Source organism: Stegostoma tigrinum, chromosome 1, assembly GCF_030684315.1.
Source record: "Stegostoma tigrinum isolate sSteTig4 chromosome 1, sSteTig4.hap1, whole genome shotgun sequence".
Classification (NCBI taxonomy): Eukaryota; Metazoa; Chordata; class Chondrichthyes; order Orectolobiformes; family Stegostomatidae; genus Stegostoma; species Stegostoma tigrinum.
Genome location: NC_081354.1, coordinates 149,037,168 through 149,062,267, shown reverse-complemented (window position 1 = coordinate 149,062,267; position 25,100 = coordinate 149,037,168). Strand labels below are relative to the sequence as shown.

The window sequence follows — 25,100 nt, the reverse complement described above, 5'->3', positions numbered from 1 at the left end:
ACTGATCATAGGCATTTCATCTTCTGCTTTCATCATGAAATACATACGATGAATGAGAGTTAGTTTCATCTCATCCTGTTGTACTTGATTCTACAATGATTTGACTAGTGTCAAATGGGGAAATATGAGAATTTCTTGCATCTGATCATTGGTGATGCCAACAAGATCCTTCATGACTCTCAGCAGAAATTGTCTCCAGTTCCCTTCTTGGTTCCTCTTACTTTATTTGTTCATCACGTGTGAAAGTTGTTGTTGAGGCTAGCATTTATTGCCCATCTCTAATTGCTGTTTGTACCAGTGGTGAGCCACTGCCTTAAACAGTTGTGTTTTGCGTGGTGAAGGTGTTCCCAAAGTGCTATCAGTTATTAAATTCCAGAATTGTGACTCACTATAATGAAGGAACTGCAACATTGCTCCAAATTAGGCTGCCATATTATCTGGAGAGGAACATGCCAGTGTTTTCCACACCTGTTTGTCTTATCTTCGCTAGATAGTAAAAATTGTGGGTTTTTTAAGAGTCTTTTTGAAGAATGCTTGGTGAATAATTGCAATGTCCCACTGTTAAATGTATTGAATGTTAAATGGAGGGATACTGACCAAACCTTCAAACTTCACATTGTGTTGCTTTGCCCAGACTGCAAACACTAAATTCCTTGAGGCCTATCTTGCCTTTTTCCCACTGAAATTCTAACTCATGCTTTTTGTTAGTTCTCGACTTTTATTAGTCAAACGCTCTTCCAGCTTTCTCAGCTCCATCTTGCATTAATCCACTTAATCCAAAGTTTTGTAGTCGGTACTTTACCCCCCTCAAAATCCTGATTGAACTGTTCCAATCCTTGCTGCCCTTGCTCCATTATAGTTGTTTCAAAATAACTCTCTCCCCCCCCCCTCCCCGCCATCACTTTTTCCAAGACCACCTCCCTTTCTTCTGTAAGAATGTAAGAAGTAGGATCACTGGTAGATATTACAGCCTGTTGACCCTGCTGCATTATTTAACAAGTTTATAAATGTTGCAAACTCTTTTAACCCCACAACTAAGCCTACATTCTCCACTTGTTCCCACCCTCACCTTTATTTTGTCATCAGTGACAAAACATTCCATCATCATTTCCCTGCATTCTTTGAACCTCTTTTTTATATGTTTCTGTAGTTGCCCCTAGCTTTTAATGTCATTTTATAATTAAAATGTTTTGAAGAAGAGTCATTGGACCCAAAATATTAAGTCTGATTTCTCTCCGCAGATGCTGCCAGACCTGCTGAGATTTTGCCAGCAATTTCTGTTTTATGTTTCTGATTTCCAGCATCATCCACAGTTCTTCTGGTTTTTCATTTTATAATTATCTCTTCAGATGCATTTTGGGTCAAGTTCCTAAATGACCACGACTGTTCCTTACGTGGTTTGATTCTAACTGCGAGATGCCTGGATGTTTTACTCAGGTACAGGTAGAAGTTGTTCAAATTGTGAAAGATGTGTTTATGAAATTCAAGATTGAAGCTAATAGAAAAGAAAATTGCTTTTAATAACCACATTACTTGAACTGCAATAATTTTTTTGGCAAGTCCTTCAATTGTTTAATTAAAAGCAATACTTCTAAAAGGATGATTATCTAACTTGAATTATCCTGAATGAATTGAAGACAGATTGCTCGATTTCATTTAGATGTGATTACAAATTGGTTTATCAGTATTTCTGTTGGGAAATCTGACTGACTCATGTATTCAGCTGGGTAATTTTATTAAATGCTTTTCTGAAATCCATTTTGCTGAGATGCTGCTCATATCTAAATGTTCAGTGTGAGTTGATGGATGTGGTAATGTATCAGTTTTATTTTTATACCCTTAGCAAATTGGAAAAAATACATAATAGCATTATTGATGCCTTTTTAGATTCTACAGTTTAACATGGCATAGAACCTTCTAAATAGGCGTTGTGTCCTCTCCTCTCAATGATGTGTTTTTACTTGGCTCATTGTCTGGAACAATGATAATGAAGGCCATATCATAAATAGAAAACTCATCTTACTTTTAGCTGTATCACATTTACTGTTGATTCTGATTGTGATTGATTGGCTGAATTTATTTTCTGTCAGATACACATTTTGATTTTGAGCCTAAAACACATTTGACAAAGGATGGTGCTTTTTGACATTTTATTATTTACAAAATTTATCAATGACCTGATAAATTCTTCTGCTTTGTTCAGACAGTGAAAAGTAAAGTTGCTATCCGACTCTAGGGCTGCTCTCTTATTAGAGAGATAACTGGTAGTGGTTCACCCTGAAGGTTACCACACCTCTGAGGGGACAGGTTTGGAAGGAGAGTCCTTAATGGTAACTTCAACCAGTGTAGCAATTGAACCAGTGCTACTGGTTGAATTCTGCTTTACCAACCAGCCATCCAGGCAAGTGATCTAAACCACCTGCTGTTGTTAACCACTGCCCCCACCCCCTGCATTCAGACAACCTATAATCTGTTGATTTATGTTTTAATTAGATGATTAATTGGCTTTTGCCAATTAGATTTCAGAAAAGCATGTTATAGTCCACCTGGAGACAGCAAGGTCTGCAGAAGCTGGAAGCTAGGGACAATAGATGTGGAGCTGGAGAAGCACAGCAGGTCAGACAGCATCTGAAAAGCAGGGAAGTCAATGTTACGGGCCAAAACCTTTCTTCAGGACTAGGGAGGGGGAGAGGAGTCCAAAAATAAATAGAGGGAGAGAGGTGGGGCTGGGGGAGGTAGGTGGGTGCAAGTAGGGTCATTATTGTGGTTGGTCATTGGGAAGGACGGAGTGAGCAGGTCAGTTGGAACACTAACAAGAACAAAAACAGAAGTCACTGGAAAAGCTCAGCAGGTCTGGCAGCATCTGTGAAGAAAAAATCTGAGTTAACATTTCAGGTCAGGTGACCCTGCCTCAGAACCCTGCTGGGGAAGGGTCTCTAATATAGAGGAGGCCACATCGGGAGCAACGGATACTGTAGAGGAGGTTAGATAAAGTGCGGGTGAATCTCTGCTGGATTTGGAAGGATTGTTTGGGGCTTTGGGGGGAGGTGCAGAGGCAGGTGTAGGTGAAGCACCTCCTGCAGTTGCAGGGAAAGTTACTGGGTGTGGGGGAGGGTTTGGTGGGGACTGTGGAGCCCTTTCATATCCAGTAGACCAAATGCACACGATGGACCGGTTTGTGGAGCACTTGTGCTCTGTACTCACCAACGAACCCAACTTTCCAGTTGCCAGCCACTTAACTCTGCTACCCTCTCCCACTCCCCAGGTGACATGCCCATCCTTGGCCTCCTCTACCATCAGTCTGAGGACAAACATAAACTGGAGGAACAACATCTGATATTTTGCCTTGGGAGCATACAGGCCAATGACCTGAATATTGACTTCATCAGCTTCAAATCCTCTCCGCACCCAACCTGTCTATCTTCCTATTCACCTATCTGCTCCACCCTTCCCATTGACCAACTGCAATAAACCCCCTACCTGCATCCACCTATCTCCATCTCACCTTCTCTCCACCCAGGATCATTGGAATCTCTTATAGGGCAGAGGTGACCTGTACAAGAGGGATGGGTTACACTTGAACTGGAGGACATCCAATATTCTCACTGGGAAGACTTGCTAGTGTTACCCAGGAGGGTTTAAACTAGTTTGGTGGGGGGTGGGACTCTGAATAAGAGAGGAGCCATCGAGAAGTGAGGGGAAAATACATTGGCCATCAAGAGCAAGCTTACTATTCAGGAAAGCCAGGGGCACAGTAAAGTGAGGGAAAAGACTTCTGGTTTAAAGTGCATTTATTTCAATGCCTGAGGCCTGACTGGTAAAGCAGATGAGATCAGCATGGATTGGTTCTGGAGACTGAGATGATATAGCGATAACCGTAACATGGCTGAGAGAAGGGCAAGACTGGCAGCTCAGTGTTCCAGGGTACAAAAGCTATGGGCATGACAGAAGTACAGTTAAGGGAGGACATAACAGTTCTTAGAGAGGATATTCTCAAAGGGCCATCAAATGAGGCTACATGATTAGAACTTAGAAACAAGAAGGGGATGGTCATCCTATTGGGAATGTATTATAGACTCCTAAAAATAGCCAATGGATACAAAGTGGATGTGTAAAGATATTGCAGATACTTGAAGGAATAACAGAGTAGGATTGGTTGGAGATTTTAATTTCCCCTGCATTGACTGGGCCACCCAGAGTGTAAAAGGCCTGGACAGGCTGGAATTTGTCAAATATGTCCAAGAAAGATTCTTAAATCAATATGTAGAGGGCCCTACTTCAGGAGAGTGCAACACTGGACCTCCTCTTAGGGAATGAGATCAGGGAAGTGACTGAAGTGTCAGCCTGAGACCACTTTGGTTCCTGTGACCGTAATCCCTTGTTTTAACATAGTTATGGAAAAAGAAAAGACAGGTCCATAGGTTAAGGTGCTAAACTGGAGCAGGGCCAATTTTGGGGCCTCTAGGCCAAATCTAGTAGTGGTTGATTGGAAGAGTCTGTTTGAAGGAAAAGGAACGACTGGCATGTGGGAGACTTCTAAAAGTGTGATACCAAGAGTCCAGTGACAGTATGCCCCTGTTAGGGTGAAAGGAAAAACTGACAGAGTTAGGGATCCCTGGCTGATGGGGGATATTGAGGCTTTGGTCAGGAACAAGGAGGCACACATTGGGTTTAAGCTATCGGGCTCAAATGAATCTCCTAGATGTCAATAATAAGTGTAGGAGCACACTTAAGAGGGAAATCAGAAGAGCAAAAGGAAGATATGAGATGGATCTGGCAGGTAAGGTTGAAGATAATTCCAAGAGGCTCTATTAGCTATATGAAGACTGAAAGGGTAGCTAGGGAGAGCATAGGTCCACTTTAAAGATCAACATGGTCGTCTGTGTGCGAAGCCACAGGATATAGAGGAGGTTTTTAATGAATACTTCTGTGTTTACTGAGGACAGAATCATGGATGTCCAGGGGAAAAAAGAGTAACACATGCGGATAGGTCAGTCTGGGGAGGATGGACAGGTCAAGGGGACGGGATGAGGTTAGTAGGTAGTAGATGGAGGTGTGGCTTGAGATGGGAGGAGGGGATGGGTGAGAGGAAGAACAGGTTAGGGAGGCGGGGACGAGCTGGGCTGGTTTTGGGATGCAGTGGGGGAAGGGATATTTTGAAGCTTGTGAAATCCACATTGATACCATTGGACTGCAGCGTTCCCAAGCGGAATATGAGTTGCTGTTCCGGCAACCTACGGGTGGCATCATTATGGCACTGCAGGAGGCCCAGGATGGACATGTCGTCTAAGATATAGTCACTTCTACAGGTTCCATCCCCGCCTCTTTAACTTGTCTGTCTCCTCGCCACCTATCTTCTCCTCTATCCATTAGCGATCCACCGCCCCCTCTCTCCCTATTTATTTCAGAATCCTCTCCCCATCCACCTTTTCTGAGGAAGGGTCTAGGTCCGAAACGTCAGCTTTTGTGCTCCTAAGATGCTGCTTGGCCTGCTGTGTTCATCCCGCTCCACATTTTGTCTCAGATTCTCCAGCATCTGCAGTTCCCATTATTTGTAACACATGGGGATGCTTTGGACCGCATACACGTTACCAGAGAGGAGGAATTTACACCTTTAAAGCATATTAAGGTGGATAAATACACTGGGCCTGGTCAAGTCTATCCTTAAATGTTGTGGGACGATAGGGAAGAAATCGCAGAGGCACTTGCAGAGATTTTTGCTTTGTGGCTCAGTGTATAACACTGCTGCCTCACAGCACCAGGGACCTGGGTTTGATTCCACCCTCTGGTGACTGCCTGTGTGGAGTTTGCATATTCTCCCCATCTCTGCATGTGTTTCCTCCGGGTGTTCTGGTTTTGTCCCATCGTCCAAAGATGTGCAAGCTAGTTGGATTGGCCCTGCTAAATTACCCATAATGTTCAGGGATGTGTAGATTAGGTGGGTTATAGGAAGATGGGTCATTGTAGACTTGTTGGGCCAAAGGCCCTGTTTCCACATCGTACGGATTTTATGATCTATGGTCTTCAGCCGCTGGTGAAGCTCTGAATGACTGGATGGTGGCTAATATTGTTCAATTGTTTAAAAAACTTAGCAAAGACATGCCAAGGAAGTACAGACCAGTGAGCCTGCAGTGGTAGGTAAGTTATTGGAGAAGATACTGAGGGACAAGATCAACCAACATTTGGATAGTCAAGGTCCGATTCGGGATAGTCACCATGGATTTGTGAGTGGGAAGTCATGTCTGACAAATCGTAGAGTTTTTCGCAGAGGTAACCAAGAGGATAGAAGAGGGTAAAGCAGTGGATGTTGTCTGTATGGGCTTTAGTAAGGCCTTTGACAAGGTTCTGTACGGCTGGCTGGTCATGAATCTTGGGTTGCATGGGGATCCAGGGAGAGCTGGTTACATGGATTCAAAATCAGTGATGGTAGGGAGCAGAGGGTGATGGTTGAAGGTTATTTCTCCGACTGGAGGCTTGTGACTAATAGTTTGCCAAAGGGATCAGTGCTGGGACCTTTGATATTTGTCATTTACATAAATGATCTGGATGTGAATGTGCAAGGCATGATTAGTAAGTTTGCAGATGATCCAAAATTAGGAGGCATTGTTGATAGTGAAGAAGGTTATCAAAAATTACAGAGGGACCTTGATCAGATGGGGAAGTGGGCTGAGAATTGGCAAATATAATTCAGTACGGAGGAGTGTGAAGTGCTGCATTTTGGAAAGTCAAACCAAAGTAGGACTTATACAGAAAATGGTAAGGTCCTGAGGAGTGTTGTGGAACAGAAGGACCTAGAACTACAAGTGCATAGTTTGTTGATAGTGGTGCAGATACGGAATAGGCAGTTGGAGAAAGTGGTTGAGGCAGGTACAATAGCACCATTTAAAAAACATGGGGATAGGTACATGGACGATAAGGGTTTGGAGAAATATGGACCAAATGCAGGCAATTGGAACTATCTGAGCAGGCACCATGGTCAACATGGACGAGTTTGGGCCAAAGGGCCTGTTTCCAAGCTGTATTACTCTGACTGTCCTCTTTCTGAAATAGAGTCATAGAGTAATGGGCAAATAGTTAGACCAGACTATGAAAAGGCAGCAAATTTCCTTCCCTGTAGAACATGATTAAGCCAACTAAGTGCACTATTATGTAGAAAAGCAGCTTACAATGAATCTTCTGATATCAGAGTCATGTAGCAGAGAAGTAATCCTTTCAGTCCACCATGTCTGTATTGACCAACACGCACCAAACTACTCTAATTCCATTTACTTACCCTTGAGCCATGAGCCTGTTAAGTGCTCATTCAACCAGATGCTCTTAAAAGCTGCAAGAATATCTGCCTTCACCCTCTTTTGTTTTTTTTTTGGCTGCACATTCTGTTTTTACCACCCTTGGGTGAAAAAAAAAATCATAGATCTCCCTTAAGCCATTTACTCCTCACCTCAAACTTACACTCTTTAGTCTTAGACATGTCTGCCGAGGAGAAAAGGTTCTACCTTGTCTCTGCCTCTGATAATTTTGTACACTTCATTATATCCGTCCTGTGTTTCAAGGAAAGTAAACCCAGCCTGTCCAGGCTCTCCTCACAATTGAGACGGTCCAACCCGGACACCGTGCTGATGATTCACCTTTGCACCCTCTGGCGCAATTGTCCTTCCAGTAGTGTGGCGGCCAGAACTGTATACACAATTCCACCTGTGGCTTCACTAACATTTTATAACCAACTAGTTATTAAGCCACAAATTATCAGACTTATTTTGTTAGATTTCACACTTGCCTTCATTTTTTTTGTCTTCATCAACCTTTGATTGCTCAGTTAGGACCATGAATCAGTTGTTCTTCTGTACACTGATAGAAATGCTTTTGGAGTAACTGAGAATGTTTTCATGTTCCTTCTTATAAAAATACATTTGAACCCTTAGAAAATAACTGCATGTGATAAATGGATTGTTTTAGTCAAGAATGTTTTCACTTGGATGAATTTATACCAGCAATCAGATCATTGATAAAAAGCAGTTTTAGCTCATACAAAAATGAATTTATGCAGTATAAATCAGGCATTAAGGCTCAAACTAATTACCGGTGGAATGAGGTTTCTTTTTTCTCAGTATGTTTCAATTTGGCATCTGGAGAAAACTGACTTCACATTCAGGTTGTATTATTCTAACATTGTTTTAGGAGTGAGAGAAAAGTTTTATATATATCTTTACAATGTTGAATCTTGATAACAATTCTCACTTCTGGATACTTAAAGCTGTGTTAATGCTGCATATTTATTTTGAGCATCTTTTCTGCATTAATGCAACCTTGTTTGCTTCCTCCTCGGGATGAGTGGAAGTTATATGTTGAAAATAGTTTTATTGTTGATGTTGTTTATTGTTATCCTGTGCTGTCTTTGCAGCATTACAAGGGAAATCTTTGCAACTCTTGGCCTAACTATGTAGCTGGCTTGCATTGTGATCAATTTCCTTAGATGCTAAACAGAAATTAAGGCGGTGGTGGTTTTTCTATCTTTAAAAGAATGAAAGTGGTCATATTTTATCTACCTTAGTTGCAAAAAAAGTTTTTGTGTGATAGCTAAATCATTAAGATTTTTTTTCTTAAACTAAGCTTTATTCGTGCTATTTGTAATAAACCAAAGGAAAACTTTTTCAAGTGCGTCAAAATATACTGAATTTATGTTAGGAAGAAACCTTCTGGTTCCATTATAAGCCATTGCCAAGGAAAAGAAAAACAAAAAAATCATTGCTGTGGAAAGTGCTCATATGTTAAAAATTGTAGAGATCCAAGTAATCCGAGAAGTGGTGTAACCTTGTGCTTGTTCAATGTTAATCATACTTCATAGTTTACCATATATAGCTTCCTGCTTCAGGTTTATATCCATATTTATTCTTTTTAACATATATTAATAGATATTTAACTATGGAATAGGGTGTGCAATGTAAGTGTATGTTAAATGTCTTTGTTTTATGATGAGTGTTGACATTCTTGGGGGTAAGGAAAGATCTGATGCTGATATAACTGTATATGGCTTTAAATGATTGCAAATGTTGCAGTGAGGAATGGAGCATGATACATTCATACTCTTAAAAATGTGGTTGATTTCCTCTTGAGACCATCATCGCTCGCAGCTCTTACTAAGCGAGAGAGATGCCGTATAGACGGGATGTGGCCCAGTCTCTGACCTCATCCCTTGAGGAATAAAAATGCCCCAAAAGAATGGGAATCAACTTATCAGTAAGTCAAAAAGGAAACAGAGATATGTGTGGGGCCTTCAATTTATGGTTATTTATAATGACATTCTTTTCAATGTATTCATAATGTCATTCCATTTGATACTCTGCTAAAAGGGTTTGTGTAATTGTGTTCTTTACACTACCCGAGGCAGTTTACTGGAGGTTGGTTAGAAATTGTCTGACTGCCAAATATTCATGTCTAGATTTTTTTTTGTTTCCGTTGCCAACTTCAGATTGCAAGCATGCATCTGTGTTACCTCGTAACATTGTGTACATTCTTTGGCTGGCTGGTGTGCTGCATTGGTATTTAAAGTTTTAAATAACTCTGATCAAAAAAAGTAACTGATTCTATTTTAGGTATCTTGCAACTTTTCACCAATGAAGGTCATAAATTAACTGAACTTGCTGTGATTATGAAAATGAAGTGAAAGATGTTGCTTTTGAAAGAACAAACTTGCATTTATGTAGCTCCTCATGTCAGGATTTGAAAATGTTTTACAGGCAAAGAATTCCTTTTCAAATGTTGTTAAAGTTTGTAGAAAACAACTGCAAACCAAGCTCAACCAGATTCTACAAATATTAATTGGATTCATGGCCTGTCTCGATTTGTTGGTTGAGTTAAAGAACTGTGGCAACTGTGCAGAGAGACCACCCTTGCTTTTTTGAAAAATAGTGCAATGGGTTCTTTTTAGTATGAGTGAGTAGGCATACGTGAACTCTATTTAATTTTGCATCTTAAAGATAAATTGAGCATACCATCAATATACAAAGCTTTGTAGCTCAAGTGTAGATCATGTGCTCCAGTCCTGGAGTGGAGTCTGAACCTAATATCTCCTGACTCTGAAATAGGTACTGTCAATAAGCAAAGCAGACATATAAAATATCGACTTTTATTTGTGCAAAAGTGGCCATTTCATGGAAGATTAAAAATTAAGAATATGGAGAAACAGAAGCTCAACCTCTTTAAAATGAAACTTTGTCCAGCCTATTTGCTTTTTAAATTTGATTTGTAAAATTAGAAAGACAAAATGTTGAAAATTTATAGATTTGTTATCCCCTCAATATTTGAGTCTTTTTCATCTGAATTAATTTTTTTGTTTTGTAATATATTTTTAACAAAATCAAAGATTGTACAGATAGGTGTATTAGAATTTAGGAGATGTTGTCTTCCACTGTTCTTGATCATCTTGCTTCTCTTTCCCACTTCCGCTGTGATCATTAATTTTGAGTTGGAAACTGGAATTTTTTGTCTTTTGGATTGTCTCCTTTGCAGAATATCTTCTATTGCATCCTGTTTATTTCCTGTTAAATTTCCCTACGCTATGATAAACCTGAGAATTTAGCTTAAGGATCAAAGAAACAATTTGTTTTAGTCCATACTATTTGCTATGTATTTCGAGTGTGTAATAGTTGCATCAGTTTTGCTTTATTCCCAGTAAGGATTATACCACAAATAACGTAATTGAACCATTAGCCTAATTGCAGTTTTACTAAAAGCCACAATTCAGCATGTTTGCACACAATCATCCAAGTTGCAACAAGGACTGGGTGAGTGGATAGTGAGTATTTTCACTTGCCCATTCCAGACAAGATTAGTCTGTTTTATTTTAATATGTACTTACAGTTTTCCATGCTTCAAATCGCTTGAGGAAGTTACAGATAAGTACACTATAAAGGTTGGGTTTGAGCCAGTTTTTTTTTGCAAAACACATTATCGTGTCTATTAGGTAATAAAAATGCCTGATTTAGTTGGGGGATGGGGGTATGGACGAGGGTTAGAATCTAGTGCAAAGAAAATAGTGAGACATCAAGTACCCAACTTGTGCACTTGTTGGGGAGGTTGTCGGGGTGGAAGAAAATGAGTAGTGGTATGTGGTAAAAGGGATGCTTTTAATGAAGGGAAAGGAAAGGAAGAGAGGTGGTAGTGGCTAGAGTATGATTTGCACAACATACTATCACGCGTGACATGGTGGCTTAGTGGTTAGCACTGCTGCCTCACAGCATGAAGGACTCTGGTTCGATTCCAGCCTTGGGTGACTCTGGAATTTGCATGTTTTCCAAGTGACTGTGTGGGTTTCCTTTGGGTCTAAAGATGTGCAGGTTAGGTGAATTAGTACATAGAACATTACAGCACAGTACAGGCCCTTAAGCCCTCGACGTTGTGCCGACCTGTCATATCGATCTGAAGCCCATCTACCCTACACTATTCCATGTACGTCCATGTGCTTGTCCAATGACAACTTAAATGTACCTAAAGTTGGCGAATCTACTACCATTGCAGGCAAAGCGTTCCATTCCCTTACTACTCTACGTTCCCTTACTAGTAATGTGAAATGCAGGGTTCCAGGGATAGGGTAGGGAGGGATACTCTTTGGAGCGTCAATGTGGACTTGATGGTCTGCTTCCACGCCGTAGGGATTGTGTGATTCTAGTTCATACTGTGCAGCAAGAATGAATGTTGAAGTTACATTTTCAGTACATAATGCAAAGGTTCATGAGTATGTAGCCTGTGTTAGAACCATAAAAAGAACAGAGAGCTGCTGATTTGTAGGATAATCCCTGGTGATCAAAACTGATAATGAAAGTTTTGCCCCTGGATAAAACCTATTGTTTGTGTGGCACAATAGAACATAAAATTAGGGCATTTCACATCTTAATCAGATCCCAGTTCCTTTCTGTCATCTGATGCATGTTTTAGACTGGTTGCAGAGGAAAGCAGTTAATATTCTTGTTTGGTACGGGAGCAGTGTGCATGAATTTAAACCAATAAGTTGTCTTGTTTGAATTATAAATATTTACAAAGTGTATGCAAGATCTTAAATTAAGTGTATGAGTTTCCTATGTAGTATTGCTTTGATGAACTTTTGATGGGGTAATTTGGAGTTAGTGTGAAACTAGCTGTAGTAATTTATATCTCATACTTCACCGTTGACTTTCATTTACATTTAATACACAACAAAATTGAAGGCTGAATCAATGTCATTCTTTTTAGCCTTCCTAATATCAAAATGAACACTTAATTATGTAGATATGCTGACCTTATAAGTAAAAACATGTGTTGGGTGCAATGTATAAAAGATTTAAACTTGAATGTCGGAAGGTTCTGAGGAAGGGTTACCAGACCCAAAACGGTAACTCTGTTTTCTACTCCACAGATGCTGCCAGACCTGCTGGGCTATTCCAGAAATTTTGTTTTTGTTCCTGATTTACAGCTTCCGCAGTTCTTTTGGTTCAAATGTAGGAAGGTTGTTCAGTAAGTTTGCAGATGGGGTGAAAATGCATGTGGTGGTAAACATTGATAACCTTAAATTTCAGAAAGATTTTTCCCTGAATTAATGTGTACAACATGAATGTTGCTGGCTGGGCCAGCATTTTTCACCAGACGCTGCACTGATGTTACCCAACATGGTAACGAAACTTCTGTGAAACAACGAATCAGCTCGGTGAGCCAACCAACCACAACATTTATTGCCTGTCCCTAGTTGCCCTTGAGAAGGTGGTGGTGAGCTACAGTCCGTGTGCTCTAGGTAGAACCTGCAATACCATTGGGGAAGGAATTCCAGGATTTTGACCCAGCGATGGTGAAGGAGATGCATTGTCTAAGGCAGGATGGTGAGTGGCCTGGAAGGGAACTTGCACGTGGTTGTGTCTCCATGTATCTGCTGCCCTTTGTCTTTCTAGATGGAAGTGGTCATGGGTTTGGAAGATGCTGTCTAAGGATCTTTGAATTTCTGCTGTGTATCTTGTAGGTTGTACATACTGCTGCTCCTAAGTGCTGTTGGTGGAATAACTGAATGAATGTTTGTGGATGTGATGCTGATCAAGTTAAGTCCTAAGTGGTGTCAACTGCTTGAGTATTATTGGAGATGCACCCATCCAGGCAAGTGGGGAGTATTCTGTCATGTTCCAGACTTGACCCTTGTTGATGATGGGCAGGCTTTGTGAATCAGGAGGTCAGTTACTTGTTGCAGTATCCTGGCCTCCGATCTGCTCTTGTAGCCATTGCTTTGAGTTTCTGGACAATGGTAACTTGATGTTGTTAGTAGGCCTTTTCAGTTTCTTGTTGGTGATGGTGGCCCAGCATTTGTGTGGCATGAGTGTTATTTGCCACTCATCATCCCAAGCCTGGATATTGCTTTTGAACATGGACTGCTTCAGTTTCTGAGGAATTATGAATCATCAACCAACGTCCCCACTTCTGATGATGTGATGGAGTCATTGATGAAGCAGCTAAATTCTGTCTCGGACACTACCCTGAGGAACTCTTTCAGAGATATCCTGGGGCTAAGATGACTGACCTCATGACTAGCTTCCTATATGCCAGATATGATTCCAACCAGTGGAGATCTTACCCCATGATACTTACTGATTCCAGTTTTGCTGGGGCTCCTTGATGCCACACTCGATCAAATGCAGGCTTGATGTCAAAGGCTGTAACTCTGTCCTCACCTCTGGAATTCAGCTCTTGTGCCCATGTTTAAACCAAGGCTATAATGAGGTTAGGAACTGAGTGGCCCTGCAGAACCCAAACTGGGCGTCACTGAACTGGTTGCTGCCGAGCAGGCACTGTTTGATAGCACTGTTGATGACACCTTCCATGACTTTACTGATGATTGAGAGTAAACTGAAGGTGCAGTAATTGGTCGGGTTTAATTTGCCATGTCTCCAACCATTTTTCTGCTGTGTGTTCTGAACCAAATTGTCTGAAGACTGGCATCTGCTGTCAGCTGAAAGTTTGGACAGATCCCTTCATGCCACACAACTGGTTAGCATTTTGCTTAAAGGTAATAAGTGGTTTGTGACTCATAGAATAATGGCTGCAGAAGGAGTACATTACATGACAGACACCAGTGCTTCAGAAGACATCTTGAGCTTTGCACGCCTGTGAATTAGCTCAAGATGCTGACTCCGAAATTAAGGCCTTGAAAGTAATGTTGAAAATATATCATGGAATAATACACATACTTAAGAGAACAAACAAAACTGAGATTCCAATTTGGTAGAAAAGATGTAAATCTGGAGTTTGTAGACCTTAAGTAAAATTCATTCATCTCAGCAGAATCAAGTTTAAACTTTCGATTAGTAACCCCAATCCATTGAGCAAGGGTCACTGCACCAGAAATGTTAACTCTGATTTCTCTTCTCTGCCAGACGTGCTGAGCTTTCCCAGCAATCTCTATTTTTGTTTCTGATTTACAGCTTCTGCAGTTCTCTCAGGTTCTGTTAATGAATAGATCCTGGCGAACTATGCAGATATTTTTGAGTGGCATCTTCCTGGTGAATATCACTGCGAGATGGATGAGAAGGTGAGACGAACATTCAGGAGAGTTCAGGCTGCCCTCAAGCCCAGCCTCGGAGAGAAAATAGAGAAGCTGGAAAAGAGGGGACTGTCACCACAGACTAGATTAGCCACATGGCAATAGAAAGAAAATCTGGAAAGCTGAGAGCATATATCCAAAGTACCTCAAAAGTTTGAAACTCCTCCCACTACCCCAGAGCAGCCATTCAAGAAATTCTGCCACCGCCTGTGAAGTAGGGGTATTTGGTACCTCCTGTAGGTATGATTACTTGGAGATGATGGGGGTTTAAAGTCACAGTTTGCTAACAGTGTTCCTGATCTGATGGACTGCAGGACATCCAATCTCTGCAGGCCAGAAGATGATTCTATGATACCTTTGAATTTTAAGCAAATAAAGCAGTTGCTTTGGCTCCTAATTCATTAGATGTTGTAGTGGTCTGCATTTATCTGCTTGTAAATATTTGACTTTGCACAAACCCAGAGTTTATGTTAAAAATAAAGCAACAGTGCTTGATCCTGACCTAGCATAAAGTTGCCACAACCTTGAGTTGACCTCGAGCGCACAGATTGCCGCCACTGTCACATCAGTTTGAATCTGGCACATTGTGCAGGGGATCTGTGACATCCTGTGACAGGTAACAGCTGCTCTGATCAGCCAATCAGATTCTCTCAGATAACTAGTTGAGAATATTTAAATTATTGCACCAAAAACCAAGTAAACATTTTGGTATAAACAGCATTAAAAGAGAAGCTTAAATATGCACTTTGTTAAAATGTTCTATTCTAAATATTTACAATTTAAAAATATTGTGAACAAATGGACTTGCACATCAATAAAATTAGTTTCGGGCTGTAGTGGATGTTGTGCAGACATGCATATGGTGTAGACTGTGTTTTAAAAATTCTGTTGATCTGAATGGACCAAGACTTAGCCCTTTCAAAAGTTAACAGCAATGTTTGAACCAGTGGAATTTTTCTTTCATTCATGGGATCTGTCTGGGCTAGCGCTTTAGTGGTGGTGAACTATCTTCTTGAACCGAGAATCTGCAACCCATTTGTTGTAGCTTGACCGACAATGCCATCAGTGAGGATTAAAAAATCTATCTCAGTCCTGAATACATTCCGTGAGCCAGTCTCAACTCCACTCTGCTTTAAGGAATTCTACAGATCCCATACCATCTGAGAGAATGAATTCTTCCTCATCTGTTTTAAATAGGCGATCCCTTACTCCGAGAATATGCCCTTTTGCTCCAGACTCTCCTACGAGGCAAAACAACCTCTGCACAGCCCATATTATCATGGAAGCCAACCTTCCAACATGGCCTCCATTTACACAGCTTGCTGCTATGGAAAGACTGCCAACATCAACAAAGACCTGTTGCTTCCAGGTGATGCTCCCACAACCTCTTCAGTCAGGCAGAAGATATAGAAACCCGAACACAGATGAGCAGGTTCAGGAACAGCCTATTCCTGGCCATTATTAGGCAGATGAATGGAGTCTGTAGCCTCAAATAATGTTGATGTTGCTAACATTGATCTCGCCTAGCACATGCCCTGTGCGATGTAACCTGTACACCTTTTTGATCTGTACATCCTTTTGCTTACTATGATCTGCCTCTACTGCTAATGAGCAAAGCCTTTCACTGGATTTCAGTACATGTGACAATAAATCATTCAGTCAATCAATCAAAAGGCACGTGTTTCAATAACATTCTTCAAAATTCCAACCTCCTCTTGTAAGAAAATCACTCCATCTGTGGTTTCACTGTAGTGAACCTTCTCTGAGCTACCTCCATTGTCAGCATAACTGTATTTACTGTGGAGGAAGACCTGAAGACTTGGAAACCAGGGGAAGTCAGTGGCAATCTCTTGAGGACAGTCCATATCACAGTGGAGGAGGCGTTGGATTTATTAGCAAGTATGAAAGTGGATAAATCTCCTGGTCTTGACCAGATACATCCAAGAACCGTGCAGGAGGCTGGAGAAGAAATTGCGGGGGGCCTGGCCAAAATATTTGCATTATCGTTTGCCACAGGTGAAGTCCTCAAAGACTGGAGAGTAGCGAAAGTTGTGCCCTTATTCAAAAATGGCTGCGAAGAAAAACCTGGGAATTATAGGCCAGTAAGCATGACGCCTGTGGTAGATAAGTTACTTAAGCAGATCCTGAGCCATGAGGTATAGATTCATTTAGAAAGATAGTTTGATTAGGTGCAGTCAGCATGGCTTCATGCATAGGCAGCCATAGAACATATCATGGGCCGAAGGGCCTGTGTTGTTGTGCCGCCGAATTGACCTATTCATAGATTCATAGAACATTACAGCACAGCACAGGCCCTTTGGCCCTCGATGTTGTGCCGACCTGTCATACCGATCTCAAGCCCATCTAACCTACACTATTCCATGTACGTCCATATGCTTATCCAATGACGACTTAAATGTACCTAAAGTTGGTGAATCTACTTCCGTTACAGGCAAAGCGTTCGATTCCCTTACTAACAAATTACTGCAGATACCGGAATCTATACTGGAATAAAATGCTGGAAATCGTAGTCGATCAGGCAGCATCTATACAGAGAAAACAAGCTAACACTGCAGGTCGAAACGACTCTTCATCTTTTAACACTCAAGCCGCAGTTGCTGAGTTTGTACATTAATTGAAACATATAAAATAATCAGAGGGTTAGATAGGGTGGATGGGGAGAGCCTTTTTCCTAGGATGGTGACGGCGAGCACGAGGGGACATAGCTTTAAATTGAGGGGGAAAAGATATCGGACAGATGTCAGAGTTAGTTTCTTTACTCAGAGAGTAGTAAGGGAATGGAACGCTTTGCCTGCAACGGTAGTAGATTCGCCACCTTTAGGGACATTTAAGTCATCATTGGATAAGCATATCGACGTACATGGAATAGTGTAGGTTAGATGGGCTTGAGATCGGTATGACAGGTCGGCACAACATCGAGGGCCGAAGGGCCTGTACTGTGCTGTAATGTTCTATGTTCTATGTTCTATGTTCTACTCTCTGAGTAAAGAAACTACCTCTGACATCTGTCCTATATCTTTCACCCCTCAATTCAAAGCTATGCCCCCTTGTGCTCGCCGTCACCATCCTAGGAAAAAGGCTCTCCCTATCCACCCTATCTAACCCTCTGATTATTTTATATGTTTCAATTAAGTCATCTGTCAACCTTCTTCTCTCTAAGTCTCAAGTCCCTCAGCCTTTCCTCGTAAGACCTTCCCTCCATACCAGGCAACATCCTAGTAAATCTCCTCTGCACCCTTTCCAAAGCTTCTACATCCTTCTTATAATGCAGTGACCAGAACTGTACACAATACTCCAAGTGCGGCCGCACCAGAGTTTTGTACAGCTGTAGCATAACCTCTTGGTTCCGGAACTCGATCCCTCTATTAATAAAAGCTAAAACACTGTATGGCTTCTTAACAGCCCTGTCAACCTGGGTGGCAACTTTCAAGGATCTGTGTACATGGACACCGAGATCTCTCTCTGCTCATCTACGCTACTAAGAATCTTACCATTAGCCCTGTACTTTGCCTTCCGGTTACTCCTACCAAAGTGCATCACCTCACACTTGTCTGCATTAAACTCCATTTGCCACCTCTCAGCCCAGCTCTGCAGCTTATCTATGTCTCTCTGCAACCTACAGCATCCTTCGTCACTATCCACAACTCCACCAACCTTAGTGTCGTCTGCAAATTTACTAACCCATCCTTCTACGCCCTCATCCAGGTCATTTATAAAAATGACAAACAGCAACACTGACGCTTGCGGTACACCACTAGTAACTGGTCTCCAGGATGAACATTTCCCATTAACTACCACCCTCTGTCTTCTTTCAGCAAGCCAATTTCTGATCCAAACTGCTATATCTCCCACAATCCCATTCCTCCGCATTTTGTACAATCGCCTATTGCGGGGAACCTTATCAAATGCCTTGCTGAAATAATTGTGGGGAACCTTATCGAATGCCTTGCTGATATAATAATCAGATTAAACTAACCTTCATACCCTACATTAACAAATTTATCACGCATGATTGTAGTATAGAGTTCCTTCGAAGTGACCAGGAAGGTTGGTGAGGGCAGGGCAATAGACGTAGTCAGTATGGATTTCAGTAAGACCTTTGAGGTTCCACAAGGTAGACTGCTGTGGAAAGTTAGATTGCATGAAATCTAGGGAGACCTGGCAAATTGAATACACAATTGGCTTGGTGGAAGGATGCTTGTCTGGAGGCTTGTGACTAGTAGTGTGCTTCAGGGGCCAGTGCTGGGCCCATTGCTGTTTGTTATCTTGAGCAATTATTTGGATGAGAGTGCAGAAGGCATATTAATAAGTTTGCAGATGACACGAAAATAGATGGTACCGTGGGCTGAGAAATGGCAAATGAAGTTCCATACAGATATGTGCCAAGTGTTGCATTTTAGAAAGTCAGATCAAAGTAGGATTTTCATGGTGAATGGTGGGGCCTTAAGGATTGTAGTGGAACAGAGGGACCTTGGAGTTCAGGTGCATGGTTCTCTGAAAGTGGAGTCACAGACAAGGCAATGAAGAAGGCTTTTGGCACACTGGCCTTCATCAGTCAGGGCAGTGTGTATACAAGTTATATTGCAGTTATACAGGGCATTGGTGAGACCACTGTTGGAGTATTGTGTTCAGTTTTGGTTGCCTTGCTTTGGAAGGAAGTTATTAAACTGGAAAGTGTGCAGAAGAAATTTACAAGATGTTGCCAGGACGAAGGGGACTGAGTTATAAGGAGCGGTTGGACAAGCTGGGACTTTTTGTTTCGTTAAAGTGTAGGAGATTGATGGGCGGATCATACAGAAGTGTAGAAGATCATGAGGGGCAGGGATAAGGTAAATGCAATCAGTTCTTTTTTCAGAATTGGGAAATAGAGGACTAGATGGGAAAGAACACGAGGCACAACTCTTTTTACACAGAGGGTGATACCTGGATGGAAGTAGTTGCCAGTGGAAGTGGTTGAGGCAGGTACATTAACAACATTTGAAAGATACCTTGACAAATACATGGATAAGAAAGGTTTGGAAGGATATGGGCTAATTGCAGGGAAATGGAGTTAGTGTGGATGGACATTTTGGTCGGCATAGACGAGTTTGGGCCAAAGAGCCTGTCTCTGTGCTGTAGGACTCTATGACACCGCCTTTCTTTCAATAAGTGTACTAAAACTATGCAGTATTCCAGGTTTGGTCTGACTAGTGCTATATTATTTTAGCAAGACTTCTTTATTTTTATGCTCTTTTCTTTCTGACATTTGTCTTCCCTATTCCCTATTTCCCACTGAACTTAGCTGCTGGCTTTTTGTGATTCCTGTTTGAGGACTTTTCAATCATTCTGTGTTTCTGCAATCCCTCTCCGTTTAAATAGTACTCTGTTCTTTGTGCCAATGTGCATAACCTCATGTTTTAACATGTATTACATTGTGCAGAAATTTAGCAAATCATTTGTATCCCTTGTTTGGCTTTTGTTCCATGCAACTACTTGCCTTCCTATTTATCTCTGTGTCACTGCAAACTTGGTGTTCGTACATTCAGTTCTGTCCTTCGAGTCGTTATTGTATAATGTAAGCAATGGTAGCCCCAGTACTAATTTCTGTGGCATTCCGCTAGTTACAGATTACCATCTTTAAAATGCACCCTTTGCTCCCAACTTAGACTTCTATTAGTTAGCCAGTCCTTGATTCATGCCAGTGTACTACCTCTATTATGATCAACTCTTATTAAGTAGCATTATTTGTGGTAGCTCAGTGATTGCCTCTTGGAAATCCAACCAAATTACATCAACTGGTTCCCCTTTATCTATCTTGTCTGTTACATATTCAAGGAATACTAATACATTTGACAGGTGTCTTTTCCCTTCAGGAAGTTATACTGACTCTACTAGATTATATTTTGTATTTCTCTGCTAATACGTACAGGCAAGGGAAATGAGAGCAGGAATAGGCTATTTATAGCCGCTCTGCCATTCAATATGATCATGAGTGATCATCCAACTCAGTGCCCTATTCCTGCGCTCTCCCCATACCCTTTAATACCTTTCAACTTAAGAGTGCTGCCTAACTCTTGCCTCAAACATTGTGTTTTAGTCTGAACTACATCCTATGGCAGAAAATTCTACAGGCTCACCACTCTGTGTAAAGACATTTCTCCTCACCTCAGTGTTAAATGACCCAACCTGTTCTTTAGGCTGTGAGCCCAGTACTGGAAACCTTAGTCATTGGGAACATCCTTCCTGTGTTTGTCTGTATTCCTGTTAGAATTGTATAAAGTTCTGTGGGACCCCATCCTCCCCATTCTTTTTCTCCTTGCATCCTTTATGAATAGATTCTGACGTTTTCCCGATAGACAATTGGCCTATAATTATTCGTATATTAATTTGACCTTCCTCTGTTTTTGAAGATGCATGGTCCAGTCCTTTAACATGTTTTCAGCTCTTGGAAAATTACCACCAGTGCATCACAATCTTTGTAGTTATTTCCTTTAAATTCCTTTAAATCATGCCCAGGGGATGTATCAGCCTTTCGCTCTATTCATTTGCCCAGTTTTTTTGTTCCCTCTAGTGGTAGTTATTTACTTAATTATTCTGAAAAAGGGTTACCAGACCCAAAACATTAACTCTGATTTCTCTTCACAGATGATGCCAGGCCTGCTGAGCTTTTCCAGCAACTTCTATTCTTGTTTCTGGTTTACAACATCTGCAGTTCTTTTAGATTTCTAGTGTTTATTATGTTAAGTGTAAACCTTGGGTATGTGATTGCCCTTGCGTGTTGAAGAATGTCGACAATGTTTATAGTTGATTTTGTTTCATGATTTCCGCACGGTTTGTATTCCTTTTGCCAGACTAGACATGGGCAGAGACTACCAGACTCTGTTCAAAGGAAATAGTGTCTGCATTGTTTGCCATGTATGACAATGACATTTTGGCTAATTAGTTCTTCAACTGATATCATAGCATGATTGCCACTCTCTAGTTTCCTCTTGTGAAATGCTTTATAGAATTATTTAACCTTTGAATAGCTGTCATATTCTTAACAGTTTAAATGATTAATATTGATTCCAGTTCTTTTGCTGTGATTTGTCCCCTTTGCACACCTCTTCCAAAATATATTCAGCTACATTGTGGTGGAAGAAAAAGTCCCAAATAAATGATATATTAGGGACTGTCGTGTTTTATTCTGGGTCTTGTGGATGGCCCTTTACCCTTAAATGTTCAGGGAGAACTTTCTTTATCGAAGGACTCACGCTACCACTTTCCAACTATTAAATGTGGATCAAGACAGTACTTTATGACCTTAAGATTTTTTGTGATAAAGTTGAGACAGATTTGCAGCCGTCAAACTTTTAAATTTTGTTCTGTTTTGCTATTTACCGTAACTTGCAATGTGAAGCAACATATTTTATATCCTTTATCAGAGCTCCATGTAATAGCTTGAAAAGCTGCTGTGACTTGCAGTACATGACAATTTTTAAAACAAACTCCAATACTGTATTGGTTTCTAAGCAATAACTTCAATGTGGCAGGATCACCTGAAGATAGGTCACGGGACTGGAAACTTCAATGCTGTTTTCTCCCCTAGATGCTGCCAGATCTTCAGCAATTTCTGTTTCTGCTTCTTCACTATAAGATTGGTTGTGTTATACAGTGTCATGTGAAACAACACTTGAAACCTTTGGTTCATAAAATGTGTAAAAATTAAATGAAATATAATAAAACATAACTACTGAGAATATTTTATTTGGTGGACCTGAACCCTTATCCTAACTGTCCCTATTGTGGAACTAATTCCCAAATGACACATTTCAAACAAAAATAACTCATTTTTTGCATGTTTGTTAACTGGCACTGTTTCATTGAAACATTACATTTCACAGGCACAGCTTTATTTTAATGGGTAAGCTTCACCTGCTTTTGCCAGTAGTGTTTGGTGATGTTGACTGTGTAAGTACAAAGAAAATGGATTTTTAAAATTAAAATCTCCAATGAAAACTTGTAAGTGTTTAAGGAGTAAGAACTTAGTTGCGATTCCTTGTGCACGTGAGTACCACAGAATATCTATCAGGCATAATTTAGGTGAGGTACTGAACGAAATCATTATTGAATAATTCTATATAAATAGAAATGAATCATCAATCTATTGAATTTTGTAAACTTAAGTATGATTAATCATGTGTTTTTTAAAAGTTTTAAAGATAAACCCACGAAAGATGCAAAGAGACTATTGAACTTGAAACAAAAGGTCTGCAAATAGAGTAGAATCCCCAGAAGAGGAGAGAAGAGCATTGGAGGAAGGATTAATGGGTTCAAATGAGGACTATTTCTTCTGACCAGAAAATGTGAAGACATCAGTGTGATTTTAGTCTTCTGATCCTTCATTGTTCAAAGCAGGTACTGCGTTGAAATTTGGAAGTTGGTATTTTACCTTTGCTCAAACAGGCCTGCTGTCTCGGTCAACCAGAATTAAGACTTATTTTGAGGAAACATTACAATTTCAACAGGCTGATGGTGATGTTGGATTGTGACTTACTACTCAGACCACCCACACTATAGAACTACTGTTGAAGCGCATCAGTGAGTGGAATTTTCTCACTTTCAGTTAGTATTTTGTCAAGTGAGAATTCTGGTAGTCAGTTTGCTGCCATGGCTTGGAATGACTTTTCTTGTGCAATCTTTCATGCTTCATCTCATTCCTTATTGTGCTGGTCGGTGTGGTTCTTGGGGAATCACATGCAAGAAAAGCAGACTTTCTGTTGAGACCTTTGGGTATACTACCCAGCTAGGTGTTACAAGCTGGAATGTCCCTCCACTGCTGCTTGACTGTTATCACTGAGGATGTGACCCAGAGGAAGTGAGCTTGCCCCTTACTGGGGATCCTGGCAGACAGGCTAGTGGAGAGGAGGGCAGTCTTTTTTTTCACGTGGACAACCACAGCAGATCACACCACCAGACCATGCCAGCCTGTGTCCGAAATACAGCTGGTTCAGTGCTGTCTCCTGGGTGAAGCAGGGAGCATATCAACAATCTTCTGCAGTCCCTAAAGGTGCATGCCACCACCATCTCGCTGTTGCCTCTCATTCATCTGCCAGTACTATTTTGAACTCTGTCACTGCATATCTCTCTGACCAAAGCTGCCTTCACAGTGCGGATGCATGAAATGTGTGTGTGTCCTTGAATACAATGCAACCTGGCAGAAGATTTTAATCATTGCTGTCCCAACACACCAAAGTAAAGTGTTGAAGGGCTGAGGTAGTGTGAGTTAGTCTAAAAACAACCATAAATATGATAAATATAAGAAGAAAGTGAGAGGTCAAAGTGAAGACAGGCCTTTTAGAAAATAAATCTTGGGAGATGGGCTATAGAAACAAGGAAATGGCAGAGGAGTTAAACAGATATTTTCTATCAGTCTTTACAGTGAAAGATCCTTCAAATTTTCCATTAGTTTAATAATGCAAAGGAATTAAGTATGATCACCATCGCTAAAGAAGTAGTATTAGACAAACTAATGGGACTAAAGGCAGATTCCCTGACCCTGATGCTTTGCGTCCTGGGATCCTAAAAGAGGTAGCTACAGGAATAGTGAATGCATTGGTTGTAATTTTCCAAATTCTTGGATTCTGGAATGTGCCGCAGAATATGCCGATGTGAAACCCTTATTGAAAAAGAGAGGGAGGCAAAAGCGAGTTATAGAGGCCGATTAGCTTGACATCTATTGTTGGAAAAGTCTTTGAATTGATTGTTAAGGAAGCAATAGCAGGACATCTGGAAAGTAATAACCTAATTACGCAGAGTCAGCATAGCTTAATGAAAAGGAAATCATGTCTGACTAAATTATTAGAGTTTTTTTGAGGATGACTCGACCAGAGTGGATAGATAGATGTGTTGCATTTCCAGACAATTGACAAGTACGTCAAAAAGATGAAGTCAAGGTGAGAGCCCACGTTGTTGGAGGCCATATATTGACATGGATAGAGAATTGACTCATGGTCAGGAAATAGTGAATGGGGATTAAGGGCTTTTTTTCAGGTTGGTGACACATGACCAGTGGGATTCCACAGGGATCAGTGCTGGGATTGCAACTGTTCACGATCTATACTGATGATGTAGAGGAAAGAAGTGAATTTACTGCAGCCCGCCACGGTAGTGGACACGAAAATAGGTGGAAAGGCAAGTTCTGAGAGGGATTCAAACAGTTTAGAGAGAAATTGATAGGTTAAGCAAGTGGGCAGAAAGTTGGCAAGTGAAGTATAACATGCAAAAATGTGAAGTTGTTCATTTTGGAACGGAGAACAGAGAAGAGTATTTTTTTAAATGGAGAGAAACTGCAGAAAGCTGCAGCATGAAGGGACTTGGGGCGACCTGTGCATGAAACTCAAAGCTAGCAACAGGTAATCAGGAAGGCGAAGGGAATGTTGGCCTTGATTCAAGGGGGTTGGAGTGTAAGAGTGGAAAAGTCTTGCTGTAAATGTACGCTGGATTGTTTTGACCCCTTATTTAAGGAAAGATACCATTTCTTTGGAGACTGTGCAGAGAACGTTAT

General features: G+C 41.0%; 1 protein-coding gene across 4 annotated transcripts in view; it reads left to right on the top strand.

Moving 5' to 3' along the window:
* The window catches only part of rai14 (retinoic acid induced 14), a 284,292-nt gene that overhangs the window by 6,751 nt on the left and 252,441 nt on the right, over positions 1 to 25,100 (top strand). Inside the window, exon 1 of one of the 4 annotated variants that reach the window (XM_048528548.2) lies at positions 9,130 to 9,237. The exons of the other annotated variants lie outside the window; for them this stretch is intronic. Coding sequence (XP_048384505.1) covers positions 9,220 to 9,237 — 18 coding nt within the window. The 5' untranslated portion in view covers positions 9,130 to 9,219. Of the gene's footprint in view, positions 1 to 9,129; positions 9,238 to 25,100 lie in introns of those variants that run through there. 4 annotated transcript variants of the gene reach the window in all.